The sequence below is a fragment of the Dermacentor albipictus genome, chromosome 1 (genome assembly GCF_038994185.2).
Source record: "Dermacentor albipictus isolate Rhodes 1998 colony chromosome 1, USDA_Dalb.pri_finalv2, whole genome shotgun sequence".
NCBI classification, from domain to species: Eukaryota; Metazoa; Arthropoda; class Arachnida; order Ixodida; family Ixodidae; genus Dermacentor; species Dermacentor albipictus.
In genome coordinates this window covers 393291724-393316138 of record NC_091821.1, presented here as the reverse complement: position 1 = coordinate 393316138, position 24415 = coordinate 393291724, and the positions used below count along the sequence as shown (strand labels likewise).

The following is a 24415-nucleotide window of genomic DNA, read 5'->3' as shown; positions in this document are numbered from 1 at the left end:
CAGAGCAAACGCAAGATGTGCGGTTCCGCAGCAGGCCCGCAAATATATATACGAACTTTACTAAACCCAACCAGAAGGGCTCACGTCGTACCGAGACATGCATTCCCCGTCTTTTTAGACGCAATACCCCCCCCCCCTTCCCACCCCCTTTCTCCGTTTATACATTCCTAAAACCCAAAACTCTCGCCATCCTAAATGCCCAAAAATTGAATGCCCGTCTCACTTTTTCTTTCATACATCTCCCGCAGCCCTGCAGATCCTGCAAGACGTAGCAGCGCAATCTGTGGGCACGCATTTAATGGGACATGTCAGGATATAGAAAGCGAAAGAAACACCGAATAGTTTCAGATTGACGGGCGCTGCAGTACGGCCGAAGCTATACATGTACCTAATAAAAAAAAAGATTATAACGCCGCAAACGCTGAAAACGCATCTTCGGCGCTGCGCAAAATAAGATGGCATACGCAGCACATATATAGCCTATATATAGGATTCGGCCGAGCTGAATTCATCGTCGTTCGTGGTTGGGAAACTTGCCGCTCGGTATTTGAAACGTGCCGGCGTTAGTTTCGCGGGGACGAGCCAGCCGATGCCGCCGGGCCGGGCCGACAGCGATGCGATGCATCACTGGCCATCGAAACGTGCCCATAAGGAGGAGGGGAGGGGGGGGGGCGCAAAGACGGAGACGTCGCACTCGGTGAGGCAGCAACAACGTGCACACGCAGCAAGCATCTGCACGCACGCACGCACGCACGGCAGCACAGACACACAAGCAGGCACGCTGCTGCATAGCCCGCGGGAAAAACGCAAGGAAAAGATAGTAGTGGAAGAAAGCAGTCCGGGCGGGAAGGGGGGGGGGGGGAGCGAACGAATAAAAAGGGGTGGGGAGAGACGGTGGCCCGCCGATGTCGGTGTACCTCCTTGCGATACGTCCTGGCGGCCGAAGAACGAGATCAAGAAACGCGGTAGACGCGTGGGGGCGGCAATGAGGAGATACAGAAATGCACCTTTATGGGCGTCGTGTATTGGCTGCGCAGATGCGCAGATGGCGCGAGCTTCGACGCGCTCGGTCGGGAGAGAGGCACGTTCGACTCGTGAACGATGAGCGTCGTTGGGGTGTGTTCCAGGTGCGCGAACGATGGGAAGTTCACATACAGAAACTTCTCTCGTTTTAACCCGTTAGCTCTCCCCTTTTTTTTATCTATCTCTCTTTATCTAAACTGTAAGTAGTTTTCGACACTCGTAGACTGCAATGTTTATTTATTTATTTTTTATTCGAGAGGTATATTTTGAAAGGTATATTTATTTTCTTCGAAAGGTATGTTACATAAGCGATTAGTGTTTTATATTTGTTCATTTTTTTTATGAGAGGTGCTTTGTTTGAAAAGCAGGCTTTCTCTCGACAAAATGTTTCACATACAGTATGAAGATGGAGGTGATGTGTAAAGGGAATGGAGAGATTGAAACCAAATGCAAACACTCAACTGAACGATGTTGAACGAATTCACAATTCCGTCTCAATTCGTTTTCAGTGCATCTGAGCACGATAAAAAAAACAACAAGAAACATGCACAATCAAGACAAAAAACAAAAACATCGACAGATTACTTCCCCACGCATTCTTTTCACAGCCACGCTTAATCAGCTCGCCCAACAACAGAAAATAAATTCTGGGGTTTTACTTGTCGAAACCACGATATGATTATGAGGCACGCCGTAGTGGAAGACACCAGATTAATTTTGATCACACTAAGTTCTTTAACGTGCACACTATGCACGGTGCACGGGTGTTTTTGCATTTCGTCCCCAATCGAATTGCGGGCGCGGCGGCCGTGATTTGATCCCGCGCCCTCGTGCTGAGCGACGCAACACCAAAGCCACTACGCCACCACGGCGGGCATCTGCAAAGTTAACAAAATTTGTTGATTACGTACTTGCAGATTGCACTTGTTCACGAAAATTTTGTCGGCCAAAGTGCATAAACCACCTGCGCAAGCTGCATTTGCTTAGATACCGTAGCCATCGTCTTTTTTTTTTAATTACGAATAGCTTTAATTGACGGTCACAAAAGAGAGTGCCCTTGTCCTCACCGCGCATGTTTGTTCGTTTGGTTGTTTCGTGTGTTTGTCTATCAGTATGCTTATGTTGAATTTTTTTTTCTTCAGCGGTAAAATTCTGTTGGCAACATTTGTCTATCAGTGTGTTTCTACCGAATTTTCGTTTCTTTAGAGGTAAAATACTGTTGTCAACGACGTTCAACGAACTCGCCCACCAGCGGATTCTAAATATACTGGGGGTGCGTTTCGTTCGCGGCCAGCGCAGGAAACTGTGTGGGACGACCCAGCTGGAAGAACGAACACAGTTCACCTTTGGTGGTAGCGATACTACTAGCCACTGTAGCGATACGAACTGCCGGGACGAGCGCAGCCATTTCGTGCCTCGTAAACACCAGTTCGCCACAACGAAACCAGGAACATGCGACTCCCGACGACAACCGAAATCGCCACACAGGTGCGACGACCGGCTTGCACTTGTAGCGTTCTTTCCGCACTCGTTAAAACTGCCCCTCGGCGCGAACGGCCCAAGCGGGGCGAGGGGGAGGGGGGGGGGGGTTCCAGCGCGCGTATTTTGCCCACGGAGCATAATACGACACTTCCACTGCGGCCGAAGGAAATGAGTGTTCTCGGGACAACATGCATGGATGTACGAGCTGTCTGGTTTACACCTCTACGAGGGCTCAACTGCAGCAGGGGAGTGCTCGACTCGGCAGCGCCTTCGGTAGCGCGTGTGAATAGGGGCCACAAAGAGCCGCACAATGACACCCGGCGGCTCCAAGCGTTGCGCTTCCTTTCGAGGAAGCCATTCTTGGAACTATGGGGTCGTAAGCACTTTAAAGAGGCAGGGGTCAAGCGCGACCCGCCGGTTCGGGAGAAACAGGCCGCCTTGAGTCGTTACCCATCCAGCGCCGAGCTAAACCTTTGTCCGGGTGCTAACAGGGCCGCGAGAAAAGTGGGCGAAGCGTTGGTGAAGCGGCAGGACGGTAAAAACATCAGGAGCCAATCTTTGCATGTGTCCGCATGTCTGATCACGCCCAGTGACTCGTGCTAATTGTAGAAGGGTCACCCAACATGAGAAGCGAAACAAATCTTCAGCGTTTCCAGGATAGGTCTCACCGAGCAACGAAACTTAGCGGTTTTTTTTTTTGCAACGCTCTTAGCATGGTAACGTTTAATAAAGGAGCATATTCTCAAAAATTTGTGCACATATATAAAAATTATATAGTAACATTTACTCAAGCGACCTCTAATAAAGGGGCATATTGGTGTACCTATAAACGAGAAGTAAAATTGTAACCTTTACTCAAATAACGTTTGATACACGGGCATATATTCTCACAATTTCATGCAGCAAAGAAGGTACATAGCTACGTTTAGTATAGGTGCACGTAGTTTTTTTTTTATTGTAAGTATAAGCATACAGTCTTGCAACTCTTAACCCGCGCGTCAGTCTGCGCATGCCCATGAATATAGGACAACTGACTCTTCAGCCATCCATCAAACTTCACCGTAATGCACTACCCTAACTCACTGAGCAGCACTTTATACAATTCAATTTCAAAAGGTAGGCTGAATTTCAACTTTCGCTTAGCAACGTCCGGAGGATACTCTCCTGAAAATATGAGCATTTAAGGCATATAGTCGTAACTAGGACGGGTGTTTCCGGCACCTTGGTTCATATTAATAGATTAGGTTGCTGAGACAATTTTTTGGTGACGTTCAGACGCGCTGCAGAACTATTCAAGGAAGTTTGTTATTGGGCTAGTTAGCAAATGGTGTTCAGAACAAAAGAAAAGAGACAGCGCTCTTTAACTAGACACGAAAAAGACACAAACACTTTTCTATGAAACTTTTCCTTTCAGCCTGTGCTTCTGTAACTTTTTCTCCTTTAAGTTTCTTAACGTCCACGATTTTCTTTAGTTCATCATTAACAGCATAACTGGGGTGGCTGAGCAGTTGATATGACAATATGATTCCGAGAACGAGAAAACAATAATACATATTAGTTGCAATGGAGCTATGAGGCCCAAGTCCGGACCTCTTAGTGGGTGGAAGGTTCCATTTATGACTGCTTCGGTCACGTTTCGATCTACGAGAGCGGAATGCAAAAGCAATCGTGCATTTGGATTGAGGCGCAAGTTAAGCAAGCTTAGGCGTATAAAATTAATCCGCTGTGAGCCCTCCACTGCGGCACCTTTTAGCCCTGCAGTATGGTTTGGTAGGTTAACAGCCGTCAATTTTACATCAGCCAATGAAGCAGCAAGTCTTACCGCATGAAACTTACGCAGGCAATCAACATTCTTCGCAAAGTTGCGATCCTTTATTCGCAAAGAAAAAATTTTAACTTGACCAGCATGCCATGAAGCTGGTGCACCGTATAGTACAAATTGAACACAGCTATATGTAACTGTGCGAGCTGTCTCGAATGAGGACGCCTCGCCAAAGCTTCATTTATGTAACAAACACGTTTATTCTCACTCTCTCTCTCTCTTTTTAAGAACATTTATCGCGCGTCGCATCTCGCCCTCTTTTTTTTTTTTAACCAGAGACCGTTTACCTAATGCAACAAACGAAAGAGGATTGAAGTTCGCATTGGAGAAGCCGCAGCAAAAGAGGAAGCGCTTGAATAGGCTTCGCAATTTGTTGAAAGAGGTTCCTTTCGAACAAAACAAGGAGTCAGGCCGAATGTTCCACTATCGTCTTATCAAGGCACCAAGTAGATAAGCGAGTTAATTATCACCAGTTGCCATGGCGTTACTACTTGTGTGCATGCCGTAGCAGTCGCTATCACCAACCTCGAGAGCCCGCAATAAGCGACCGCCAGGTCAGTTCCCACCGCTGAGCTTGCGAAACAGACAAGTGGCAAAGTACATCCCTTCCTGAAAGTTGGCCGGTGCTTTTCTTTCGTTCATATCAGCCATTTTCTTTTATTTTGCTTTATAAACTATATGTATGCGCTTCTTAAACTGCGTGCATGTATACACGGTCGCTCCGAATGCCGTAGGTGCATATACGATAACGAACACTAAGACACGCCTGGAAACTACGCCTGCAGAGTCTTTTCCATGCAAGGACACGCGCTAACAACTTCGAATGAAGCCAGGCGTAGCGGCGGCCCGATGCAGAGTTCGAGACGACCTTGTCCTTCTCAGTGGGCGCACTGAAACAGATGCACACTTACGACAAATGACTTCCCTTTCCAACGACGCCCCCACAACTGTACCATTACGTTTAGCAATAAGCTGGCATTGGAGTAATAGCTATGTGCGAGAAATGTTCCTGTGCTAAAGAATGAGCACGGAACAACGCAGAAGGCGCTCTTTCGCGGAGAAACTCGCGGTTGTATACGTGCGTTCGCACGGCAGCGCTTCCGATTGGCCGCAACGAGAACGTAACTTCCGCTCTAGAGCGAAGTTAAAGTGAAACGCGAGTTCTGAATTAGCTGATGCGCCTGCGGTAACTCAATCCTAATCGAGATTACTGCGAAACAGCGTATAGACAAAGGAAACACTTATCTCTGGCGTTGAAATAAAATATTTTTAGTCGATTTTGCCCCACAATCCCCCCTTAACGCGAACTAACACTGCGTAGTGCGTGCGATGACGTGAACCATGCCTTACTCATATGCACATGTTTATGGCCTTCACTACCTATACTGTGAAAGATGCTTTAGATCCGTGCGGAAGTGTCCCAGAGCTTCCCCATGTATGTACTTGAATGTTGCAGCAGCGCCGGTGTAATGCACCGCGCGCCACAAAGGCGCTCTTAAGCTACGTTTACATGAACCCGATAAATTCGGGTCGAGTCGACTTGGTGGACCGAAATTCGGTATTCAGGGTTCTAGTAAACGTTAGCTTGCCAAGCCAAAGGTGCATCGAGGCGAGTTCTGTCAACCAGTCTGCGAGAGTTGCGCTGACCCGTCGTCCGACCCGCTTGGTAAGATTCACGTCAACGCCGTCGGAATTGGGACTGGTCAGCTCCATTTCGGGTTCGACCCAACCGCGCCGCGTTCGTGTAAGCGAAGCTGTAGTCTTTCCTCCTGGACACTGGCCTCCGACGTGATGCTCTAGTTAGTTAGTTAGTGCGTGCTGTCGTATGTGGTGCGCGCGTGTGGTATGTATGAATTGGTCGTCTCGTGCATAACGCCAACTCAACTGAAGTAGCGCACTGCAAGTGAAACACCTCCAGTTCCCATTAAACGTCTAGTTCTCAGTCTTCTAAGCCACTATTTCGAAGGTCGTTGTAAGTCGAAAGTTGTACAGTCGAAGTACAGCGCAGGACAGACAGACAGACCACATAAAAGAAAAGGAAATACGCAGGTAAGACGCTCGTGAGGCCGCGCAGGTGTCTTCGTCCCCGAGGGAGCCCCCACACATGCGGGGTCGCATCCCACACACGCATGGCCGCCAAGGCGCTCGATCGCTGCTTTGCGCCAGGCGCGCTCTCCTCTTATCCGGCTCCCACCCACACAATTGGTGGCCGAAAGTTACGCGCGTCCGGCACACGCTGGCACCCTGTCGTAAACGACGTCTGGAGCTGCGGGCTCGCGGACAGGAAGGCGTCTTCCGCACAGCAACGCCTCGAAAATAGCCTTTCACTTCGCAGTTTCCTAGCCTCGTTTTGTGCTCTCTTTTTTTCGATCTCCGCCATTTCTTTCGATGCTCCCCGAGGCTATATAGCAATATCTCAGCTTATTCGCTCCAGTAGTGCAAGAACTTCTATATATGAAAGAAGCTTATGGGTGTAGCCAGTTCTGTGTTATTGCGTATATACGCTTTATTTACTAGAGTTCGAGAAGTATAAACGAAAAATAAATAAATCGGATTAAAAGGAAAGTGTTAGAAGTTGGTCACTACGTTTTTTTTTTTGGGGGGGGGGGGATTTCGACGTACGCTCGCCGTTATCCTAGTTTATTTTAGAAGAGACGACGCAGAGCGGAAGTGGTCGGAAGCTGTCTCGAAATTCTCAAATGTACATATATTTTTAAAAGATGGTTGGACATGTCGCAGTTCTTAAGAGGCTGAAAATCTGGTGCGGACAGGGGAGTAGACGCAGAGGGCAAATCTGAACTTTAGTTTCCTTTTTGCCTTCGTCCTACATGTTTGAGTTTGCGCAGTGACAGGATGCAATACGAACCGTCAAAGGTATATAATTATGCAACTGGTTCCGCGCATTCTCACGTCAGATGAGCTATATCGTCCTCAAGCTTGTCCAGGAGCCACTGCATTTGAAGAACAGTCGAGGCTAGATCCTAATGTGAACTTGTCGCCATGATCTTCGTTAAGTGCGGGCAGTCTACCACGACACATTTGCGACTATTGCATGTTTCGAGAACAATTATTGTACTATACACAGACGTCCTTACTCATGTGTAGCGCCGTCTGAGTGATGCGGTGCATCGAAAAATAATAGCCAACTCTGAAGAATTCTGGTGAGGTTAACAGAAATGCTCTCGTGCAGAGAACCGCCTGGATATGGACGCCGTTGTATTGAGCCAAGTATACTTTCATCCACCCAAGCCAGCTACCGTCCTTTTTAAGTTTTCCAAGGGTCGTATCGCGCTGGCCGCGCGCTCTATAGACTAAACTGTGGACGTCTCTATTCTAAAACCGTGCGTCCCCGCTGGTTTCGCAGAAGCGCAATACGAAAAACAGCTTTTCAGCACAACTCTACTTTTCGGGGCGCAAGGCCCGAAAACAAATTGCCCCCGAGTTTCGCGTCTTCTCAACATTTCACTCATACGGTTTCACGTTCTGGAGAGGCAGGAGACATACGTTTGCTGCCGATATTTCTAATACAACAATAAACCAATCAATATGTACTGACACAATTTCACGGCTATGCGTGATTTTTACTTATATGTTGCCGCTGTGGCGCCTGGGAGTAAGTGCTCAAGTGCGAAGTACAAGCGCGAAATTTGAAGGAGACGTTCCGGCTTGTTGCCTTCGTGCGTTGTAAGTTCTGGCGTTTGCCGCATGCGCTTGCACCAACACACTTAAGCCGATAAGCGCTGAACGTATCACGTTTTGCTCACTCCTCTCAGTGGGCTCGCTTTAAGGAAAAGTGAACTAGCGCTCGAACTAACAATAACGTTATAGTCGACCTCGGTCTGCTTAGCCATCCGTGTCGAAACGGAGGCACTACAGCCAGTGCAGAGTGCGGAACTTACGGCTAGGCAGGAGTTTTCTGCATAAGCCAGGCCCGGCTTCCTTTCATTTCTCTTCCTCTCTCTTTTTAAAGACTGTGCGATCGAAGAGATGACTCGGCAGCCAAATTATGTCGGAACGTTGCATGAGCATCTGCTACAAGCATTTGCAGTGTTCGCAAACCAATGACCATACGTGTCTGCTTACACACACTTAACAAGATTAAAATAGAACTTTGCTCTCAGTCGGCAAACGACTAAACACAATTTTGTTAACGTCTTTTTTTAGCAGTGAAGACACGTTTTAATTTTTTTTTTCTTTTGCAGGATCAGCTGTTAAGAGCTTAGCCCCGATCGCTCGTGTCCATCTGGTTTCCCACGTCTTATGGCGCGTGAAGCAGAGAGACGACAAGAAACATTCAATGGAAACTGCAGAAACAAATAATACCTCGTTTAAAAGACTGATCGGAGCCCTAAAAAAACGTGTAGCGAAATTCTGAAGCCCGTAATTGAGTGCCAAAGTTGCAAAGAATCAGAGTCGGGTGGACGCCGCGGAAACCTCAATGTTTCGGGTTCCAGTGTAAAGTTAAGACTTCGGTGATATTTGTGAGACACAATCATTATTTAAATAATCAACTCGAAAATCCTTGCGGGCTTTTAGAGGTTCGCTCTTAGGCGACGGTGAGCTTGAGGTAAACCTAGATCAACGGAAGTATTTTCTCTCGACTAGCCACATTCAAGGAAGCTCTCCGTGATACCCGTGTCACTGCGAACAAGGATTCTGCGAAGACGAAGTCGAAACCTCAAGACGTTCGTTTTGAATTGAGCAGCAGCTCAACTTTCTGCTCGACATATGCTTTTTACCTGACGAAACGAGACCGCGTCAGTCTTTCGACTACACTTAACAAGGCGCGGGCAGCATAACAGCACCGCACACTGCTGGCGCTCACTTCGACGCGCCCGCGTGGCGGTTTCAGATGTCGCCACGGGAACCAAACACGGCCACGCGCGCGCCCATCGGCGTAGCAGGTACCGTTATATCGAGGGCGATCGAGTGACCTCGTAAGGAAAAAAAAAACGATACAGGCCGCAGCACCGCCGCAGGACTGTTTCAGGCGCAGCTAAGAAGCAAAACTGCGAGGTCGATAAGGAATCCCATGAAAGCTGTCCACGTGAGAGCAACAGAGATACGGGTTACACGAGTGCAACGCGATAAACGGATGAGCTCTCCGTGGAAGCGAAAGCGGGGCTGGGACACGCCTCCCCAGTGCGGTTTCGCGAGGCGCGCACGCGAAATCCGCAGATGCCGGCTCACTGCGCTCAAACCGCGGGGCGCCGAACAGCTGTCGTGCGCGCGTCGGTTTTCACCCGCTGAACTTTCGGCACGCCGAATCATTAATTTCCATCGGAAGAAACCATTTTCGCATAATGCCACTACCAACGGCTTCTGCGCGCGACGCGCAGCGCAGCAGCAGCTACCACTCGATTTCGTCCGCGAGTTGCTTGCCTCGCGCCTTTGGCAACGGTAACACGAACAAGCCGGAGTGTTTTCGCTTTAGGAAAAGCAAAAGAAGTGACACTCACTGGTACCGAGCAGCGATCCGAGCTTCTTGAAGAGCACTTTCATGCCCGCGCGAAACCGAGTCACCGAGTGCGACCGTCGTTGGCGCTGGTGGCAGTTGGTCACCGGTCCCCGGACGCCTTCCAGCCTTCTTCCACGCAATCGAAAAGCTTGCCGACGAACCTGGCCGCGTCCTCCGCTGTAGCAGCAGCGCTCTGACAGGATCGCGGAAAGATCGCAGCCACGTTTACATGATTCGACGCCGTACACGCGCACAGTGCAGAACAACGCCCCCTCACAGCTCGTGAAGAAGATGCGCCGCTCTTCGTTTGACGCCGGTCAGCGCGTTGGACGGACGGACGTGCACAAGCCGGCCCACCAACGAGCGCGCGCAGTCGCCGACGCGGAAAAAGCCGGTTTTGACGAAAGAGCGGGAGCGGCAGCAACAGCAACAATAAAAGGCTACCTGCCGCCAGGTGAGTGGCGGATGTGACGTCATGCGTACGGGCCACGTCCATTACGCGCTGCGGAGGGAGGCGTCGTCCGACTTCGCGCTTGATCTGCTCCCGCTGCTTCTGTTTTTGTTTGCTTTGATACTGGCCGTTGCGCGCGTTGGACTGCGCGTGATACATTTCCATGAGGATGCGGCGCAAGGCGCCCCCCCCCCCCCCCCTCCCTTCGAATTACATCGACGTGTGCCTGATAGCCTCCGCTTGCCGTTGTCCTACGTGTGCTGTGTTGCGGGTATCTTTCAAATTTGGAATCGGCGGCCTGTACCCGTTGAACTCACCCCCTCCCCTCCACCCCTGTCCCTCGTTTCGGTCTTCCCGCTCAACAAGAGCCAGGGAGGGAAAAAGAAAGGACAACGAGAAAAGCACGGATGGGCTAGAGAAAGCGAAGCGCTCGATTTCTTTGACCGTCTTCTCCTTTCGTTAGTTTCTATCAACGAGCTGGAGAGAAAAAGCAAGCACGCCTGACCGGAAGTTTGTGTCGGGATGACGTAATGCGGAAAGAATTACGCCGCTGTCAGGGTTTCACGGTGGCGCGTGGCTCGTCTGCATAGACACGCGGAAGAATCGCTCGTTATGCGAAATACCAGCAGCCTTCATGCGGCGTCAATGTCTGCGCGTTAATAACGATAAACACGCATTAATTAAGCGAACCGTTTTCGAGAACAGTCACTTAAAACGTTGACATTCACCTTCGCACAAACACAGACATACACACACAAAAAGAGGAAACAAAAGAAGGAGAAAAAGTACGGTATACGCGGAGGAGTGAGTGGTAGGCAATCTGCCTCCGATTAACTATTGCCTCCTCATAGACCTATTCTGCTGGTGTGCGCTATATGGTCCTGAGAGTGAAGTACGCTGCGCTTCTTTTTATGCGTCTGGCCGTTATTTCGCTTGCGCTGAAGTACCGATTAACACGATAGAAGGGCCGAGAAGGCAGACCTATTGCCGTGATTCTTTTGTTGTTCTTGTTCCAACCTCGTATATATACGGCGGCCGCCACCATTAGACGGCTTCCCGACCCGGATAGTCACAACAACAACGCACTTCATTTACTGATTTACTCGATCAGGTCGTTTCTCACACGAGGGTGATACAATGTTACGTATCAGTTGAAGCTAGCATACTTTCATCGCACTGGGTGTGGGACTAATAACCTCGCGCTAAAAAGCTCGCTTCCGCTTACCGGTTGGTTCGCGCTCACGGCCGACCACGTGATCTCCTATAACGAACGCGCTTCCTAAATCAGCACTGACCTGTTGCACGCATGGACATTCCGCACTGCCGTCGTCTTCCAGGTTGCAGCGCACGCACATGCACGCACGAGTTCGATCAGCGGGCGACCGATTCCACAGGCAAGAGCTCGACTCTCTGTACGCGGCGCGTCGCACCTGCGAGCGAGCGCGCTCTGAGGTCGCGGGCGTTCCTGCTACGCTGACAGACTTGTCTCGCCACGCCGAGCTGGGAGAGACGGTGAATAGGCGGGGGAGGTAAAAATGAAATAGGTAGCAGCGGATTTCCGCCGCTGCTCACCGGCCGCGTCGTGATCGGCCGCGTTCATAGAAAAACAGCGCCGTATGGGTCCGACTCCGCAATCGGCGGCGGAGAGAGAGAGATGACTTGCTGACGAGTAGCTATTTGGCGACCTGGAAAAAGGATTGCCGCCCGTCCAAGAGCCCTACTAAAGGGTTGAAATTCACCACGTCTACGCGGCGTTTGTGCGGAAACGCTTGTATACGTTTTAGCAAGGGCAGGAAAGAAAGGAGGCGGGGACTCTCTTCGGGGCGGGAGAAGGCCCCGAAACAAGCCCAGGAGCGAAGAGGGGTCCGGTGGAAGACTGCAAGCGAGGATGACTCATGCTCCCCACCTCGAAAGGATGGACGGCTGCCCCGACCGACGGGCAGATCGGACTGACTCCGAAGAAGATGTTTTTTGTGTACCGATGCTCTTCTGAATGCAGTTAATTTTTCCTCCGTTAGAATCAATTTCTCGTTGTGTTGATAAATTATTTCCGAAAGGGTGGCCGACGTTTCGATATGTGGACCTATCTTTTTCCAAGGCGGCCTGATCATTATCAGCTGGTTAGATTGAATGAGTTAGTAGGGTGAGGTCGTTGTCATAGATCGTAGGTCATAGGTCATAGGTCGGTGTGAGGTCGTAAGGGTGAGGACGTGCGGTCGTCAGTAGCGGCTGGCTGTAAAGGAAGATATTGAAAAGAAAGTGAGCGCCGTCATTTTGGCGTTTCTAGGCATCGTAGCGGGAAGGACGGGGTCGGAAGATAAGGGGAAGATAGCGCGGGAGAAAGGAGACGGCAGGAGAAAAAAGAAAAACAGAGAGAGCGGGGCGCGGTGACTGTAGAGGGAGGTAGAGCATGGGAAGCGTTCAGAGAACTGGACAGAAACCGTAGGGGTCGTAGGACGCGAGCGTCTGCGGTTTTATGACAATGGTCCGGCCAGTCGGCCAACGCGGGAGCTACCCGACGTATATGAGTTGAAAGAATGACCTGAGTGACCTAATGAACAGTGCGCCGGGGAAATTCTCGTGCAATTTCTAAGACGTGTTTGCGACAACAAATTCTATATGCGCTTTAGAGGAGGCCATGAATTCGCTCTTCAAAACCACCGCCGTTCGATCAAAATGAACCTTGTACATTTTCATCCAGCGTCCGTGTCAGAACACTCTTCAGAGCAGCGCGTTATAGCAGTTCAGACTTTCTAAAGCTGAACAATGAGTTCTCGGATTCTAAATGATGCCAATGCTGCTTAATGTAAGTGTGCGCGATATATTTATACGTAAGTGAACTTAGACGGCTACGTAGATCGCACACGCACCACTGAGAGATATAGTGAGATAAAACACGACGCAGGTTAAACGCGTCGATACATCGAAAACCCTGCATGTGGGTCTGAAATCTACACTGCCCATTTTGTGCGATCGGCTTTGATTTGAGTCTCGCCTGCAGCCGGCTTCACGGACCACGAAAGATAGAGTAGACGGTAAGGTGACATCAGAAGGACAGTCCTCGCAATGTCCTGAGGAATCGGCTGAACGGCAGTCTACCAGTAGCGAAGAGATCACATTTGGAGACGCGGTACCACGAGCGTCCGCTGCGCATAGGAAAGTTGATGTTTCATTAATTTTATTTCGATTACTTGCCACGAATACCACGAATTTGTACGAATTAATTGTTGGAACAGTAGCCGAAAGATACTGACTCTACAGTTTCTTTATTGATGCGAAATCGTCAAATTGCCCATTGAACGAAAAAGTCGACCTCTGTAGCAACGAAATGGCATTTGAATTCCAACTGGCTGCTGCGACATCTCACGTGTGCGCCTCGGAGGAGCATAGCGGGCCAAAGGGAACGCCTGCTGCCGCGCCAGGTGTTGCATCATTGTTGCATCAGGATGACGTTGCATCGCTGCGACGCCACGTCATCCTCGCCCTCGGAAGCCTGTGTTATCGGCGCGTTCTTTCCCGCGCAAGGTCTCGCATGCGTTCTAACTTCACCTCGGTAATCGCTATAAAGGAATTAATGCACGAAACAGAATAGATTCGAAAGGACGAACGTTGCTGGTAGTGAGTTTCGAACCTATACGACCACACGTTTAGAAGCCGAGTGTCTTACCCACTGGGCTAAACCAGTGCCTCTCAGACAGCAGGCTTGTGCACTCTGCTTTATGGCATCATGCTACTCCGGCCGAAATTTTCATTCTGAAGCGCGGCATGACGAAAGCGGTGACGTCAAAATCTCCGCTGCTAACTCGGGAGCGCCTCTGTTAGATTCTATCGCAGTCGGGCAAGGTAACGTGACGTCAAGGATCGAAGTGCAGCGACCTTGTACTATCTAGGAGACGTTGGCCAAGCGTCTCAACGCAACCGTTTGCCCGCGAGGAGTTCATAACGCGAAGAACCGCTCTGCGACGTTCAATTGGACATTAGTGCTTTCGCATTCACAACTCATAAGAAGTGTTTAAGTGATTGCGGATTTTTTTTATCTAAGTTATATTTTCATTTATTAACTGGTGGTAGTACGACCAAGAAAAATTTATTCTCAGGTCCAAGAGAGAACACTCAGCCACCGAACGGGGTTCAGGAGAATAGCAATAAGAAGGCAGAGAAAAGTACTATAGTAGGCTACTGCAAAAACAGTTGTTCAAACGTGACCAATGATAAACCCAATGCATCTATAGGCGCCACAGATACAGGTTCTTTTCAGTCCCTCTGTGTTTAACAAACAACGCTATTTCGAGCGCACCTATCGGGTATACCTATAGTAAGAGTGGTAGTGCGTGGTGCAAAAAATCGGTTCCTCGTTCGCGGTTACCTGCGGTGGGGCGCCGCAATAGATGGAGCGGGTGATTCAGGACCTCAAATAGAAAGGCGCCTCAAACGTTCGAGAAATGGCCTGCACCCGGCCAAGAAAGAAAGAAAGAAAGAAAGAAAGAAAGAAAGAAAGGAAGAAAGCGTTCGTCCGCTTCCGCAACCGGCGAAGCAGCCAGCCGACGACGCACGCATATATTGTTCACGCTGCGCCGCAGCGCCAGCCAAGCAGCGTCAAGCGCGCCCCCACGGAAATCACGGCTAGCTCCGAGTGCGCTGAAAGGAACAACAATAAATCGAGAGAAGAGGGGGACGGACCGTTTATGCACAGCGCTAACTGTGCAAAGCAATCTAGCCTGCTTAGTTCTACGCTTCGGTTTAAAAAGAACGGCAGCTACCCTCTCTCTCTCTCTCTCTCTCTCTCTCTCTCTCTCTCTATATATATATATATATATATATATATATATATATATATATATATATATATATATATATATATATATATATATATATATATATATATATATATATATATAAAGAAGATGACTGCAAACCGGAAAGCCGAAGAGAGTGTAGAGCTGACGCCTTTCGGAACTCGAAAAGATCGTCAGCTGTGCCGAAAGAGCTCCTTCGAGGAGTGCAATGACATTTAGAGCAGCGTGCATTCGAGTGAGCGCTACCGCAATCACTTTAAGTTGTTCAAGAACAATGAGACAAACATTCGAGTTTTTTTCGCTGTTTCTGTACAATGCAAAGCAGCACGTATACGTAAACGAAAGCCGAATTTAAGAAATACAATCACTCTGACGACACCACGTGATCGGCATACAGCCCATATAGGCTACTATGAATTCGCATCACGATCAATAAGCATCCGATACAAGATTTCTCACGTGACAACATCGACCGGTTGGGAGCTTGTTGCCCTTGGAGGTGTTATTGATTATATTAACAAACAAACGGCTAATCGGTGGGCAATAGTCTGCGACTCGAAGACGGCCTTGCAATGTCTTCTGTCAGCTCTTCGTCGCGGGTACTTTGAACAACTCCTGTCGGAGATGCGAAAAATGCACCATAATATGATCGCGAAAGGACACGACGTCGTGTTTCAGTGGCTGCCGGGTCATTTGAGTATCTCTGGCAAAAACCTCGCTGACGAAGCTGCTAGAAAAGCACACGAAGGAGCAACCCTTGTTTCCGTACCTTTATCGCGGACTGACGCAGCCCAACACTTAAGCAAATTAAGCTAGCGCACCGTATGACATTGGAGAAGTGGCACACACCTGAATTCACCCAACGTCGCTTGCATCCCCTCGACCCATCTATGCAACTGCGGCTGTTACATGGGCTTCCACAAAATGAGGAAACAACGCTGTGCCTTTTGCGCTTGGGCGTCGAATTCACCAATGCATATACGTGCTGGATTGGAATGACTGATAGGGACGAGTGCAATGCCTGTGGTGTCGAGGAGTCTATAGAACAGCAACTGTTCTACTGCCCATCATTTGAACGTGAAAGACATGCCCTCTCAGCTCTAAATCACTTAAATAGAAAACCGTTCACCTTGAACAAGATCTTGGGTCCATGGCCTCGCATATCGCAGCTACAAAAGGCCATAACATCGGCGCTGCGATATTTGAAGGCTACCAGATTGAGTCACCGTCCGTGATCCGGACTGAGTGACCGATCGATATCCCCAGTGGACTTCATCTTCTTCTTTATATCTTTCCCTCCTCTTTTCCCTTTCCCCAGTGTAGGATAGCCAACCAGGCTATGTTCTGGTTAACCTCCCTGCTTTCATTTATTATTTGCTCTCTCTTTCTCTCTCTCACAGTGCGAGAACTGGAATAAGTGGGTGGCCGGTGGGGATTGCGGACAGATGTGCTAAGAAAGGTGTTCTGTCACGTCGGCATAGCAACCAGAGGAGATAACGAGAGGTACGGTAGGTTTGTACAGCGTGTAGCACATACTATATAGTATATTATGGTGATTTAACTGCGCATCATATGTGTCGCAGAAACCATTTCACAGGCGAAATCACTCGCGGGTAGACAGAACGTGTATAAAGCCTTGTTGCGGTTATGCTTTCTCGGCGACCATCAGGTTAGGAGAGGCGCAGTTGACTACCTGGACTTCGAGAGAACTCTACATAGCTCAAGAGGTGGATCAGTACCAGTGATCAGTGGTGGCACCTGGCCTTATAGCTAATCTTAAAGAGAATTGAGTGTTGGGTAGTCCTTCACGTGGCAGTAACTGCTCGAGCGATATCCTAATTTCGTTTGTCTCTGCTCCCCGATGGAGGATGTTTAGTTGGAGTGAGTGTACTACCTTGAAAAGTGCCAAAACTCTAGGAAATATTGCTATAAACGACAATATTGATTATTTCTGGAAAATTCGGTGCATTCATTCAACCGAGTTAAACGTATGATCAATTGAGCACAGTGATAAGAAAGAAAGAAAGAAAGAAAGAAAGAAAGAAAGAAAGAAAGAAAGAAAGAAAGAAAGAAAGGAAGAAAGAAAGAAAGAAAGAAAGAAAGAAAGAAAGAAAGAAAGAAAGAAAGAAAGAAAGAAAGAAAGAAAGAAAGAAAGAAAGAAAGAAAGAAAGAAAGAAAGAAAGAAAGAAAGAAAGAATACGCGTGAACTTGATGGATTCCCACATAAAAGGCAGCATAAATAATGTGCATCCCAACCCTCTATTTCTTTGCAATGTTGTGAGATACGTGTGCTCGCTTATTTATTCCACCATATATGCTAATTGCATACGCGTGCAGGTGATTTTCTTTCTTTTTTTTTGTAGGTGTCGTTTTCCGCGCTGATGTCAAGTATGCATCTAGCACATTCTTCGCTCTCAGACACGGAACGCGGTAAGCGGCCAACGTCAGCTGGTAGAGTTATGTGGACATCTGTCAATGGTTCATCATCTGAGTAGTTATGCGTACTGAAAGGCCTTCTGGGCTAGCTTAGTCACAGACGGTACAGCATGGTCTGTTCACGTCATGTTAACCGAGGCGTTATAGATGCATCCGTATATCCGGAGACAACGAACGCCAACGACACATGGTGAAAACCTTCGAGTCCCACAGGGGCAGAGTACATTCATGGCACATCAATCGCAGCCGAGCCGCAGCGTCTGTTCGCGAAAGCGGAACCAAGACAACGCGACCATTTTCGTGTGCAGATCAGGCGGCTTCGTCTGGGTAGTCATTCCTGTTGATGTTGCAGTGTCCTGGAAGCCATTGAAAGATTATGTTGTGTCCCTTATCATTGCTGCGATGATATATCTGTCGAATTTCTGAGGCCAGTTGTTCATTGGGGCCGTGGCACATTAGGAGTTGCATTTACCAGCTCATATGCTTTCCTTATTGGAATGGTCAACAGCTCCACGGGCGACAGATGCACCAACGATGAGACTCCCGCACACATTACCTGTGTCTGCCCGCGATATAGTGCCCAGAGAGAAGTGATGTGCAGAGTGTTGGACCAATTGGAGAAGCGTCCACTATCAGAACCAAAAGCTTTAGGTAAGTGCTCCCAAAGAACATCTGCGCTGAAGGCCGTACTAGCGTTACTAAGGTTCCCGCAGTCTACGGGGCTTCACGATAGACTTTAAGAACACCGCGCCCTCTACCGCTCCATAGTTTACGCGGTCTGTTTGTAATCGTCTCTCTTTCTCTCTCTCTCTACGTTCTCCTCCCACTCTTTCTCTTTTTACCCCCTTAACCCTTCCCCCCGTGCAGGGTAGCGAACTGGAACTACCTCTGGTTAACCTCACTGCCTTTCTAGGCATCCTTTCTCTCTCTCTCTTTTCTGGGCTAGCTCAGAAAAGTTCGCGATGGACTTTCGCCTTTCTTGATCTTACAGGCCCGCTCGTCGTATTGAAGCAAAAATCTAAGAAAGGGGCTTACGTATTCGGCTTCTTGACGAGGCTGTTGCGAATTCCATCAATTCTCAATGTGGCATCGTCTCCGTAGACGCCGCTCCATGTTCGGTATCTGATGAGGGTGCACTAGATAGACAGGTTACGAACACCGGCGGCAGCTGGATGACAGCCCCTCCCCGGCATATAGGTCGCGCGTACTGTCTCCCCTGCAGTGCAGGCGCGGACAAGAATATATGGTACGATAATGAATAATTCAGTCGCAGCTTTCGTTCCACTTTATACGTTTCGAATCGCTTTTTTTTTCCTCCACGAGTTGCCATGCCCTCTCACGGACTACATTAAGATATATGATTATCCTGTGCTTGTGACATGTTACCTTTTCTTCATGTTCCTCCTGTCCCGGTAGTTATTTGCTATCGTATCACTTTAGTATTTGTGATATGGTGTGTGTGTGTGTGCGTGCGTGTGCGTGTGCGTGTGTGCGCGCGCGCGCGCGCGCGCGCGTGTGTGTGTGTGTGTGTGTGTGTGTGTGTGTGTGTGTGTGTGTGTGTGTGTGTGTGTGTGTGTGTGTGTGTGTGTGTGTGTGTGTGTGTGTGTGTGTGTGTGTGTGTGTGTGTGTGTGTGTGTGTGTGTGTGTGTGTGTGTGTGTGTGTGTGTGTGTGTGTGTGTGTTTGTGTGTGCATTCCGTTTGCAGTTGACAGCCTGCTCCTTCCGATTGGTCTCTTCATGTGGCACGACTTGACACGTGGCACTATACTTTGAATCAGCGCTCACAAAACTTTATAACAATGCACAAGCGTGGCGGATACCTTGATTTGAGGAAAAGACGATCATATATACAACTTTGTGGCAACCTAGCTTACGCCAATTCCTAACTGAGTGGTGGTGGTGGTGGTGGTGGTGGTGGTGGATTGTAGCAACAGGCGGGTTTAGCCTGGCGAACAAGGCCGGCAATTGCTCCGCCCGAGCGTCTCGCACAATACCGCTGATGGGTTTCACCATATGTCCATCAACCCAGTGTCTCTTAAGAATTCGATCAGGAGACGTGAAGTCTCTTTGCGGGCCATCACTGATCCCTCGGGAAATATAAGGTGTTGCAGGCGCGCATGCGGAAGGTCCTTGTCTTGCAAATTCTTCAGGAGAGTGTCTCTTTCATCTTGGAATTGCTGGCAGGACCACAAAAAGTGCTCAATGTCTCCTTTCCAATGCCATACAGTTCGGAGAATTTTTTCGCCCCGTTTTAAATAACCAGGCCGGTGTGTTAGCAGATCCTGTCCTTATACGATATAGAAGTGAGGCTTCCTCTCGGTGCAATCTCTTGGTTACGCAGGGCATATGCGGTGGAACCCAAAGCGACGCAAAGTGATTTCGAATTTCAGATTTTTGCACTTTGTTACTCTTTGGAGCCTTGATTTTGGGAGAATGATAGAGCGCTGCGTATGCAAGCGTATCAGCTTTTTCGTTTCCTGAGATACCAATGTGGGAGGGAATCCACTGAAACTTTACTGTGAAGCCTTTGTTGTTGAGTTCTTTCACGATGGCTAGGGATTTGCGTGGGAACTTGAGGGATGGCAAACCACGGTATACTTGCTGTAATGCGGCCTTTGAGTCCGTAAGGCCAACCACATTCTGCGGAGGCAAAGTCTTTAATTTGCGCAGAGCAGAAGCTATCGCTACGCCTTCCACAACTGTCGACGAGGCTATACAGTCCAGACGCCCAGACCACGTATATCTTAGAGAGGGAATGTAGTATGCAGCTGCACAGCGGTCTTCATCTGCCTTGACAGAGCCATCTGTGTATACTTGTAGGTGATTCGGGTAAGTCGTGTTCAGGTGTTCCAGGACTAATGACTTGGCTTCTGCAGATGGAATGCAGCACTTTGATTGCAATCGTGGTACACGTAAGTTGCATATGATGTCCTCGAATGTCCAGGGTGGTTCTATCCTTTCCCTCGGTCTCGAGAAGCGCAAGCCTAATACGCGAAGCGTGTTCAATGCTGCATAAATATGTGAGCGCGGCCTGTTACCTATACGTCGTAAGAGGGCTCTACCGGGCGTAGACTCACTCAATCGTAGTAGCTGAGGATTTGTCCCTAACTGAGGATTTGTTCGAAGATGAATAATTGTAATGACCTGTCAAGAGACAGAAACTGAAAGAACACATCTCACGTCACTGACAGAGCGTAGAGCGACGTGAAAGCGTTCAGGCACAAGATATTTCAAGTGTCCGCAGTATGCTTTCGCTTTTATAAAAGAGCATACTCTTTTATAAAAGCGAAAAGCACATGTGGACTTTAACGGACATTGCTCTGTCGTGCGAGCTAACACTGGGATGTGACCTTTGTGTCATAGATCCAACTACTAACGATAATTTGAGGAACACGAATTAAATGCCCTCATTGTTGTTTAAAAGTATGCCTATTGAAGAGGTTATTGCATAAACCGTAAGTACCTGTGGCGGGACGCGACAGCATTGTCGAGCGAAAAAAAAAAAGAAAACAGCACGTATTAGGTGCCAAAATAGACTGCGCCGTTACAGCTGAGAATAAGTTGAAGGTTAGTTACCCGAGCAGTCTATAGCGTGCGCAGCAGAGCTGATTACATGCGGTTTATTATAAAGTACGAAAATGGCCGCTAAAAGGAGAGAAGCGGGCTCCGCTCTAGAGCAAGAGATAATTAAACGGAGGGAACAGATTACGAAATTTGTGTAGTTTGGATTCCACAGTGAAGGGGCAACGAAAGTTGAGATAATTTGGTATAGACGGGGAGTTGCGCGAGTCATGTACAGCGAGTACAAGCAGAGCAGATTGCAGCTAGCCTTTCAGCGTACTATAACGGCTGCCAAAAGAATGAAAACATGTTACGGTCTAGAACAAAAACGGAGCGAAGTGATTTCGAAATTTGCGCGTGTAGGTCTGGCGTACGGGTAAAAAGGTAATAAGAGACATTTGCGACAGACCTTTGTGCTCCACTAGAGACCTAATTACGCTGACGACGATGTTGGTCCGATAACACTTCATGCTAACATGATGAAAGTAATTAAATGCCCGGCGACGCGGTGGCTCCACAAATTTCCATCACGCCTCCCCTCATTGTTCCAGCGTTGAAAACATGGGCTAATTTCGTCACATGTTGCAAGTGAAAGCTGCGACGGCGACTGAGGGCGTTTTCCGCTGACAGCGCATGTCGAAAGACGTCTCGAGTTTCGAACGCACGTATAGGGTTTACCGTACACTGAATCGCGAAAACAAGCACGCGCATCGGCTGGAACTTTTGAAAAGTCGACCAGTCGAAGCACGAAAATGTTTGCGTCCTAAACATCTTGTTTACCTTATCTGCAATGGCACCCGCTTCAGAGATCTTGTCGGTACTGCCTACTGCACCATCTGAGAGACTAAACTAACTCGTGCCGTTCTGAGAAATACCTCTGAATGCCATTACCACAGAAGCATAAAATAACTACAGTTAAAATAATTATGGCTTAATAAGAGACAGCTCCCTGTTTTCACGTTTACTGCAAACGGCTGCACTTTTGCACTTGCCATTTTTGCCCCTCGTAGACTTGACGATACGACTGCTTCTGTATATTTTATGCTGCGCTAACACGTGCTTGAAATATTGCGCAATTAACTTTTTTCTTGGGTCCATAATTTTCGTTCTTCCATGACTTTTCATCCTCTTAACAAGAAATTTTCTATGCGAACCTATATTATTGGTTTATTTGATCGCGCACCTCCTGTCCTGTACAGGCCTGAAGTGGCCAACAATATTTGTAAATAAAACAAATAAGATAGGCTCGGCCCTTAGGAAACAACCATCGCTTCACTTCAGGAATTCACACGAAAGAAAGATCCTGGTAAACTAGCGCGCTTGCACAATCCATTATGTTCACCAAAAGCGGCAAAAGATTGAAACGCACTGTGTAATCAAAAGCAGCGTTCAACGTGCTTTCCCATCCATCCCAAACTGGAAAAACAAAACATCCGCCCTTCAGTTATTTTTCTCCCACGGCGCGAAGTACGCATAACCCGAGCAAAAGGCTGCTCCAGCGGCGCCTGCAGCATCGCGGAATGTGCTAACACAGCCTTCCGCGTCACCCACCGACCACCGCACCCTCCGAGAATGAAGCCGGCACTCGCGCAGCCCGTGCCGCTGTCCGCGAACGATGCGGGCAACAAGATATATAGGTTCATACGCGGTTCGATCCTGCAGTAACCTGAGCAGCGGCCAGCCCATATAGATACATAGCCTGATCTGCATGCATCTGCCTGCGCTGTAGAGGTCTTCATTCTCGCGTTTCAACACAACAAATCACACAAAGGAAAGAGACACAGCGAGACGTACGAAGCTGTACTTTGTTCCGTGTTTCCATCGAATCGATATTGAACCCCGAAAGTGACATCGGCGCGAGAAAAAAAAAACAAGAAAAATAACAATGCAGTCGTGTTAGCAGTGAAAGTGCTACATAAAGCATTTTTGGATTGGCATTTTTGGGATATGTTAATTATAAAGTGCGGTACAAGTTTCAGTATGAGCAAGTAAAACTGAAAAAAAAAGAACAAGCGGGTCAAGTGCCCACTGTTAATACTCAGGCTGAAGAAAATTTAAGGGAGAAGCCTTCGTTGACACTATCTATGTCGTCGAAACATTTTTTGAAAAATACAGACGACGCAAACGTGGGGGCAACCGCATGGATGTTACCCATTATAGATAATAGCGGCCTATGAGTACTGAAGTACGATACGTATTCGTAAATGGCTCGATATACCCTTCTGGTGAATACTTCGTTGATGATACCGCCAAGTCACGTAGTGGCAGATGGTTGGCGGTGTTTGCGGTGTCGCCGAACCCTGCACCGTATGATGGGAGAGATGACCTCGGGTTGACCGGGTTTGATATCTCGCCGATTCGTTCGAAAAAACGTGGGTGATGGAAATTACGTCGCGTGTGGCCGCACAGAACGCCCAACAACGAGGGAGCATACTCGTCATACTGCCATGGAATGACAACCACAAAATGACGACACTGGCCGGAGTGGCGACGATAATAGGACGGCGATGATGGGACAGGGACTATACATGATGACCACAGCATGACAACGATGGTGCGACAACTACTGAATGACGACCATGAGATGATGACGCAGGAGCAACGACGATCACGTGACGAAGACGGCTTGACGACGATGTGATGCCGATGGTAAGGCGTCGTCGGCGTAACGTCAATGGGTTGACGACAGTTCAATCGCTACGGCGAAAAGACTATACGATGGGACAACGTACCACGATGGCACGATGGTAACTTTGCCACGACGAGAAATCAGAGAGCCAACAGAGAAACGGGTCGTATGTTGTGACTCTAAGGCAGCCCGTCACAGCATCAAGTCCGCATTACGTCACAGAACTTACGGGCAAATGACATCTGAAATCAGGGAACTGCCCCACCATGCTCTGGAAAGAGGACACCACATTATATTTCAGTGGATTCCTGCTCACTGTGGCATCGTCGGCAACAACCTAGCTGACAAGGCTGCCCGGTGTGCCCACAAAGATACCAAGACGCGTCCAACACCTTTGGCGAGGTCGGACGCTGCCAGAGAACTTCGCCAACTTGCGCGCAAGAAGTCCCAAGATCTCTGGATTTCAAGTGGCTTTAATTGCAGATTACGTAAACTGGACCCCACGCTACGGCTACGACTGCCATCTAGCCTTTCCCGCGGCGAAGCAACCTTGTTGTGTCGCTTGTGGCTGGGAGTGGCGTTCACGAACGCATACTCCTACCGTATGGGAATGGCCGAGAGCCCGATGTGCGACTCCTGTGGCTGCGAGGAGACCATCGAGCACCTATTGTGTACCTGCCCTCGCTACGATGTCCAACGCCTCTCTCTGCGGGCAACTTTACGCAGACTGGACTCGAGGCCTTTCACCGAGTCAAAGA

General features: G+C 48.7%; 2 protein-coding genes across 2 annotated transcripts in view; one reads left to right on the top strand and one right to left on the bottom strand.

Annotated features, from left to right (window-relative positions):
* The window catches only part of LOC135913748 (guanine nucleotide exchange factor DBS-like), a 286399-nt gene that overhangs the window by 110674 nt on the left and 151310 nt on the right, over nt 1–24415 (bottom strand). The window lies entirely within an intron of this gene.
* The window catches only part of LOC135914600 (uncharacterized), a 52119-nt gene continuing 37533 nt past the window's right edge, over nt 9830–24415 (top strand). The window contains exons 1-2 of the mRNA XM_070532044.1: nt 9830–10239; nt 17396–17462. Of these exons, the coding sequence (XP_070388145.1) occupies nt 10077–10239; nt 17396–17462 (230 nt within the window). The 5' untranslated portion in view covers nt 9830–10076. The remainder of the gene's footprint in view (nt 10240–17395; nt 17463–24415) is intronic.